The sequence below is a fragment of the Crotalus tigris genome, unplaced genomic scaffold, assembly GCF_016545835.1.
Source record: "Crotalus tigris isolate CLP2741 ecotype Arizona unplaced genomic scaffold, ASM1654583v1 scf7180000017764.6130737, whole genome shotgun sequence".
Lineage (NCBI taxonomy): Eukaryota > Metazoa > Chordata > Lepidosauria > Squamata > Viperidae > Crotalus > Crotalus tigris.
The window spans coordinates 3,942,456-3,950,903 of NW_024096618.1; the positions used below are offsets into that span (position 1 = coordinate 3,942,456).

At 37.8% G+C, this 8,448-nt stretch overlaps 1 protein-coding gene across 3 annotated transcripts in view; it reads left to right on the forward strand.

Annotated features, from left to right (window-relative positions):
* The window catches only part of CELSR1 (cadherin EGF LAG seven-pass G-type receptor 1), a 159,026-nt gene extending 150,578 nt beyond the window's left edge, over positions 1-8,448 (forward strand). The window contains exons 30-35 of one of the 3 annotated variants that reach the window (XM_039341273.1): positions 2,376-2,470; positions 3,150-3,253; positions 4,263-4,436; positions 5,144-5,386; positions 7,277-7,544; positions 8,134-8,448. In XM_039341273.1, coding sequence (XP_039197207.1) covers positions 2,376-2,470; positions 3,150-3,253; positions 4,263-4,436; positions 5,144-5,386; positions 7,277-7,544; positions 8,134-8,158 — 909 coding nt within the window. In that variant the 3' untranslated portion in view covers positions 8,159-8,448. The remainder of the gene's footprint in view (positions 1-2,375; positions 2,471-3,149; positions 3,254-4,262; positions 4,437-5,143; positions 5,387-7,276; positions 7,545-8,133) is intronic. The other 2 variants (XM_039341275.1, XM_039341274.1) reach the window with 2 other exon arrangements.

Sequence of the window (8,448 nt, forward strand, 5' to 3'; positions counted from 1 at the left end):
CTGGTTTATTACATATATTTAATTGAAATTGTAACTAAGAACAATGGCCTTAGAATGGGTGTGCCAGGCAGCCAGAAGGACTTGATTTATGTGGGATTTGGGAAGAATTTAAAGTGTAAAGAACTTAAAAATCAAGCTGACTATATATTTTGACTTGGATCCTATTTTTGTTCATGCTCTGAACCAAATTCAGTCTTGGTCACAAATGGTGGCAAAACATCAAGAGAAGGCCACAGTGAACACATGGGGGACTTAATCACAAGGTAGCTTCAGGCAGTTTCCATGGTTTGGTTCAGCAAATGTTTTGGGATTGAGGAGAATATGCTATCTCCCATTAATGCAAGAGGAGAGTGGCAAGGAATTTATTGTCACTGTCTTTGGCACTACTAGATTAAACATGATAGAAAGTGTCATGCAGGAACAAGCTGTGCGCAAGCATTGATAGGACAGAGTGAGGCCTTAATTCGAATAAGTGGAAAGAGTAACTTCACATTGAATGATTTAGAGATACTGGAATTTGGGACTTAAGAGGTAGTTTGTGTATTTTCATGGTAGAGACCCAAATAATGCAGGCATTCTCTCTGCTGTTAGTAATAATCTATTGATTAGCTATAAAGTACAAACCACAGAACAATAATTGTATAACAAAATAAAATAAAAGACAGAACTAAAAAGAAATGCAAATCGTATTTCTGTATTTACTCCAGTCAGATCCACATATATTTATTCCAATATAATCTGAGATTGTTGGAGTAAAAAATAATGTTTATTTGCATTGATTAATTCACATAATATATATGCAAATTATATAAATGTTTTTGTAGTTGATATGCATGTATACCTTCTTTTTTTAAGCTTCGGATCGGATAGCCCTGCTTACAGTACAGATAGAAGAAATTAATTGGACCAAATGTCTTACCATTATAAATAGAAATGAAAAGTTTGATTATTCTTAATCCTTTTTTTAGAAAGCAAAATGTTTCCTTTTATTATTAGAAGTGTTTTACTGAAGTACCGGTAGCTCTTTGCTTCCTAAAAGCAAAATTGTGTGAGGTAAGCAAAAGATTAGTAAGGCTCATCCTTCTTTTAACTAAAATCTGATTATCTTTAAAGAGTTTAAGACTCACTTAATTACTAGGGCCATGACTGTGGTTCATTACATAATGTGAGACTTTATGGGGTGTACCATTTCAAATTGCCAAGAATCTAGATCACAGGCCTTCAAAGTTGGCCCTTTTATGACTTGTGGACTTCAACTCCCAGAATTCCTCAGCCAGGCATGCTGGCTGAGGAATTCTGGGAGTTGAAGTCCACAAGTTATAAAAGGGCCAACTTTGAAGACCCCTAATCTAGAGTGTCCCATCCTCCCCAAAGAAAACAAAGAAGCAAGTAGGAAGAAAGATAGTAAGAATGGCTTCACGTGGGATTTGTTTCTTATGCTAAAAGACTTTGGAGAAAGCCATGTTTAGCGTATAACCCAGTAAAACTTTAGATATATGTATGATTGTACAGGTAGGACTTGATCTGTATGGTTAATGAATCCCAGGAAATGGTCACATTATTGGAATTTTCACTATTCAAAGTTACGTAGAAAAATAGGATAATTGGTTCTAGTATGATGGAAATAGGCAATTAAATTTTTTAAATTAAAAATCGTATATGCTTTTTAGTAAAATACAGGGAGTCCTCGGCTTACAACCTCAATTCACTCAAAATTTCTGTTGTTAAGCGAGATTCATTTGTTAAATGAATTTTGCTCCATTTTACGAACTTTTTTGCCCCGGTTGTTAAGCGAACCACTGCAGTTGTTAAGTTAGTAATACAGGAGCTAAGTGAATCTGGCTTCCCCCATTGACTTTGCTTGGCAGAAGGTTGCAAAAGGAGATCACATGACCCCAGGACACCATCACCGTCATAAATATGAGTCAGTTGCCAAGTGTCTGAATTGTGATCATGTGACCCTGGGGATGCTGCAACGGTCATAAGTGTGAAAAATGGCCATAAGTCACTTTTTTCAGTGCCGTTGTAATTTCGAACGGCACTAAAGGAACTGTTGTAAGCTAATAAAACAGGATCAGCCCATATCCAAGGCATATCTGTTCTCTCCTGTGTTTTGCTGTAACTCTTTAAAATGAGCCTCTTAGTTTTTGTGCTTTCCTCGACTAACTGAATTTTTGCTTGCATTAAATGCAACCTACTATTAATTTATAATTTGCCCTAAATCGAACATCACACTATTCAAAGTTGCACTGATCACAACCTACCTGTAAACATAACTCTTACTTTTAAATATTATCTATTTAATCTGTTTTTAGTAACCTTGCTTTCCAGCTAATTTCCTACATTTTCTTTCTCCCTGTTTCTCTCTCTCTCAGCGGTCTCTGAATTGCAATGATACGTATACTGAAGAACCAAACATGTATCGAACCACACTTGGGGAATCCACCGTCTCCCTAGAAAGCACCGTCAGGTCAGCCAACAATCACAATAACTAACTTGCTTCTATCCTCAGTAATCAGGTGATGCTGCATGGTTTTCCAGATTTCCTTTTCTTTTCTTTTTTTTCTTTTTTTTAATGAATAAAATGACTCCTTGCCCATTCGGCAAACAAAATAATGTGTTCTCCCTTTTGCACAAATTGTCCTTGCCTCGTGTCTCTGCAAACTGCAAAGAAAGATTTGTTCTTATGGAGTATCTTTTCTTTGTCCTCTTGCAAGTGCCATGCAGTTTGATCAGACAAAGAACGGCGATGAACAATAGTTCTCTTATTCCACTTTCCACCTTACAACCATATTTATTTATTTATTTATTTATTTTATTTATGAGACTTATATACCGCTTTAAGTGCAAGCACTCTCTAAGCGGTGTACACCGGTAAGCAATGTATATATATATATTTACATTGCCCCCAACAATCTGGGTCCTCATTTTACCTACCCCGGAAGGATGGAAGGCTGAGTCAACCTTGAGCCGGTGAGATTTGAACCGCTGACCTGCTGAACACAGTCAGCTAAAGTGGCCTGCAATACTCCACTCTAACTGCTGCGCCACCTCGGCTCATATGACAAAATATGCTATAATTTCTAGTTTTGCTTAATATTTTTAAGCATTGATTTAGAAAGATTTATTTATATACTTATTTGATTTAGTAGAGATGAAGCTGCCCAGAAACATAGCATATCAAGTCAAGCAAGAGCTGGTAATCCTGAAGGAGATTCCTCCATCTTTCAAAGGAAGCCATCAAAATCCAATGGTAAGAGAAATACAAAATCCACGGGATTTCAATAATACTTTTTTTTCTATTTTTCAGGGCCATATTTCCTACTTCAGTTTTATTAACCTGGTTCAAACTAAAAAGCACAGGATGGTGGCTTAATTATCAAGTACCATCAGCTAGAGTAGACCCATGGAGTACAGATAGCTTACATTTGTTTTGCAACTGTTTTGACCATCTTAGCAAATCAGAGATTTTAACAGTAGGAAAGGTAAGGCCATACCAATGAGGAAAACAGAAGTAGATCATTGGTTTCAAAGGAGAAAAAAAATAATTAAAATGCTCAGTGAAAATCCAAAGAGTTTGGACCATGTATTTTAAGTTAGTGATCCTGATTTAGCAAGCATTTGAATGTGGCTCCCCTTGATCCTTTAGCTATTATTAGCTATTATTTGCAGAGCACGTGCTGGAAGACATCCTTCCAGCCAGCTTACTATATATTACAACAATTTACATCTTCTGTCATTATCGTTAGGACCCATTAGAAGGAGAGAGAAAATGCAAAGCATTTGGATTTGGCTTATGGACATCTGGGTTTTTATTTGGTATAGTTGTTAAGATGATGGAGTAGGACTAGGACAACCCAGATCTAAGTCTTCCCTCACCAGTGGAACCTCACAATAGGTGACTCTCCTGTGTCTTCATGATGATTTGGGGATTGAAGGCTTACATGTTCAGCTGACCCCATCTACCACAAATGCTTATTACTGCCACACTAAAAAAAAAACAGTTATGGCTAAAGGAGTCCAAGAACTACCTTTTTCTTGAAAAAAAAACAAACCCAGGCAATTATGCATAAAGAGAAATTAGCTACCAATGTTAAGTTTTACTCACACTGCAGCTTTCTAGTATCTTATCTTATCTCTTATCACCCCACTTGGCTGTATTGCTGCCTATAGTAAAATGTAGTTGTGGAAAATCTATGGCAAAATTCAATTACATTTGTCGCAGCTCATTTCACTGGCTGAGCGGTTATTTTTGTCCACAGAGCGTGATTCTGATTCTGACAGTGAACTGTCCCTTGATGAACACAGCAGTTCGTACGCTTCCTCTCACTCGTCAGATAGTGAGGAAGATGTGATAGACGTGGAGAAGAAATGGAACACTGGCACTTTGAAAAACAATGAGCGGGTCCCAGTCCCAGTCCACAGCACTCCTAAAGGTGAAAAGTATAAGCCCTTGAGCTTCCCCTTTAAAAAAAAAAAGGAGACTTAAGGCCAAGAAATCCAGACAGTATGTGATTCTTTGAGGACAATATGTTGCTTACTTGAAAACCCCATCTGTACAATTCAGATATTCATAACCTCAATCTCCTTGTAAAGACAGTGCAGTATTTAAAATATTTTTAAAAAACCTATAGAAATTCCATCACTGAATTTTGAGGGTAATATAAGAGTTATTCCATCCAAATCTAGATTAAGCATATGGAGGAAAGGAGATTTTGAAGTTGTTAGGGGTTTCTTGTCTGTTTTATGCTGACACCTGCCACAAGCTGTTAACTCCACATTTAATTGCATTTCCTGATCATTCTGATCTGTTTTATTTACAAATTTGACTTTTAGTTTCAAAGGATTATACAGTATTTCTTCAGCTGTGGCAAATTCTGTCCTGTAATATGAGAGATGCTCAGCAGCTTGATTGGCATGCTAATTACTTTTATCTATGCAATGTGTTTGATGGACTGGTTACTGAGCATCATAAAGAATCTGTCTGTGAACAGTGAGCAATAGAAAAGTCTTTCCTTGCTGATGGTTTTTTTTCATCTTAAGTTGAAGATAATTGTCAAAATTTGAAGAGTTGCTCATTGAAATTTTAGTTCAAAAATCTGTATGTTTGTGTATTGTGTTTTAAATATTTTGCATTCTGCAGTTGATACGGTGCCCAACCATGTGAAACCCTACTGGCCATCTGAAGGCATCGATGCAAGTGATGAGGAAGAGCCAAATGCAAAACAAAAACTGAAGGTGGAAACAAAGGTTAATGTAGAACTACATCAGGAAAATCAAGTGAATCACAGCAGTGAAATACCTCCGGAAAAAGAGGAAGAGGGACAGCAAAAGGAGAATAAACCACTCACTCATCAAAACCATCAACCACCAGAACAGAGGAAAGGTATCAAAGAAGGTTTAAATTATGAAATCCACTACTGCAAAATTATGTGGCTTTAATAGGAGAGAATATACATACATGGAGTATAGTATCATTATTAATTATGTGATGCCTTCAGGCTCAGACCTATCATGTATGTTGATTGCTAGAGAACAATCCTAAAAGAAAACCTTTTGCTTCACTTGTCTAGAGAGATCTCTGTGGCCATTGTGAGAAACAAGTTGCTGAAACATGAACTTTCAGCCTCATCTAATATAGTCCTTGTTATGAAAGTTGCATTACAATGAAAAATAAGGGCTCTCAGATTGTTCAATGTTCATCGCATTGCAATGAAAAATAAGGGCTCTCAGAATTCAATGCTATAGTTCAGTGATGGCGAACCTTTTAGAGACTGAGTGCCCCAAATGCAACCCAAAACCCACTTACTTATTGCAAAGTGCCAGGGCCGCATCAGCATTGTGCTCTCAGGGAGAGGGGGAGCGTGGCCCACTGGGCGGGCATGGCCGCTGGGTGGGCATAACTGTGGTGGTCACAGCTGTGGTCATGTCAGACTGGGTGGGCATGGCTGGGGTGGGTGGTCTAGGACCAGGGTGGCGGGGACCAATCCCTCACCATCTCCGGGGCATCCCCAGAGGGCCAATGCCGTTTGCTCGCTCACTTCATGCCCCGTCGCTTCCAAACACCACATGCTCACTATTCTGGTGAACTCTGCTGGGGCAACGGCATGCGTGCCCACAGAGAGGGCTCTGAGTGCCGCCTCTGGCACACGTGCCATAGGTTCGCCACCACTGCTGTAGTTTAAAGCCACTTCATATATTGGCAAGTATACTTCTAAAATACTTTATTTGTAATCTGACTGACTGTTAAGAACTGTTATGTTGGTTTGTGACAGGGAAAGACATTCTGACCTGCCTCTATTTCTCTTAGCTTCATATGTGAAGTGGCAGAAATTCCAATACCTTTTTTTTTTTTGTAAATGTTTTATTGAGTTTTATAAGGGTAAGGGAAGGATAAGATCAGTATGGGTATTGGGTAGGATTAGGGGATGGGGTTGGGATAAGGGTAGGGGTAGGTACAATCCTGGGGATACCCCCAATAAAAAATTCAACACTTTAGCAAGCAGACTATCGTCCGGGTACAAATATTAAATGACAGTAATTAATATAATACTAAACAGTTATAATCACTAATAATAACAATCATAAAAGTAAAGCTTAGTTAATAATTATCATTCATCCCGTTAAACTTCACCATCCTTTCTCGTTCTATCGTATTGCTAACCATTGATAATTTTTTTCCCATGTTTTAAAATAAACTGAATCTTCTTTATCTTTAATCTCTAAAGTTAGTCTATCCATTTCTGCACATTCTAAGATTTTCATAATTATAGTCTGGTCAGGTGGTAGATTTTCATTTTTCTAAGATTGGGCAAATACTATTCTTGCAGCTGTCAATACATGTAATATTAAATATTGATTCTCTTTTCCATAATTAAGTCCTAATATTCCTAACAGAAAAAGTTCTGGCTTAAATTCTATCTGTATTTTAGTCATTTTTCCAGCCATAAGTGAATCTTAAACCAAAATTTCTTTGCATTAGGGGGGACTTCCTTCAGTGCTTTAATCCTACTTCCTTATTAAAATAGTTTGCACCATAAACTACGATTAAATGGTAACATTTTCCTTTTGACCCTACATTTGCTTGGTGGGGCAGGTCATATCCAGATGGGCATCAGATAATTCAAGTGAAGAGTATTATAGAAGTTGAAATGGAAATATTCTTCATGTCAAGCATAAATATGCACAAAGCATTGCCTTTTACTAAATGAACATTTTGGTTTTTTTGTCTTATTGTATTAATACGATGCCCATATGCTCTTCTTCCCTGTGTTAGGCATATTGAAAAATAAAATCACCTACCCTCCTCCATTAGTGGACAAAAATATGAAGAATCGACTAAGAGAAAAATTGTCAGACTATCATCAAACTACGATCTCACCTAGAACTACTTCTGTTGGGACTAACAATGGTGTTCGCTCCACTTCAGACTCTGGAGTAACAATAAAAAACCCAAGAAGAGAAAATCCTCCAGAACAGATGAATGGCTTAGCCATGAATGTCCACATGGGAACAATAACAGCTGAGAATAACTCGGATTCTGAGTGAGTGCTAAGTCTGCATGTTTACCATGCTTTTCCCACTGTTGCTATTTCTCTTGAGTTTCTGGTGCTTATTTCTTTCCAAAGACTTACCATTTAATTCTTTCAGTAGCTTGTTTTGGACATTCATTCAGGAATTAGCATCAGAACCATCTGTTCTTCGCTTTGCTTCTTCTCCTCCTCTATTTCCCTTTCATGTCCTTCAACACCTTCCACATTGCTAACTTGAAACACTTTTGTGACACATCTGAGTCACAAAATCTGATTTAGTATAATCTCGGTGATCGAATTGGATAAACTCGATTTGTGTTCTCAAACTTCATTTCTGTCTTCTCCCAAAACATTTCCTTTATCAGTTATCTTCATCTAAGACTCTGACCCCCCCCCCTACCAATATTACTTATCAAGGATTCTCTGTTCACTTTGGTCTTTTGCACTCAAAAATGGCCCACACTTGTGGAAGCTTAGCTGTTGAAGCATGGCTCTTATTCTGCATAGTAACATAACTATGATAATCTAGTAGTTTCACTTGCAGTTGTCAGCTTGGCACTATTTAACCCTAAGTTGCATGGTTACTTCTTCTCACGAACAGAGGCAGTAATGAAACTTCAATTTGAATCATCAGGAAATAGTGAAGACTCTGTTACCTTGGATAATGACTCTGCTGTAACATTGTGGTTGGCACAACTCAAGTCTGCATTTGAGTCTGCAGTTCATTTGCCATTTGCCATGGAGTGAGGATGCCAAGACTGTCACTTTGGGAATCCACACCTACTTGTGACAATTCCACAATTTCCTGTGAGTTGCTCAGTGAAGTTACAGTTATAGGCGCTCCAAAGTACTTGCCTGACTGCATCAATTGTGCCATATGGAGACCAGAAAAATGGAATTCACTACTGCAAAAAAA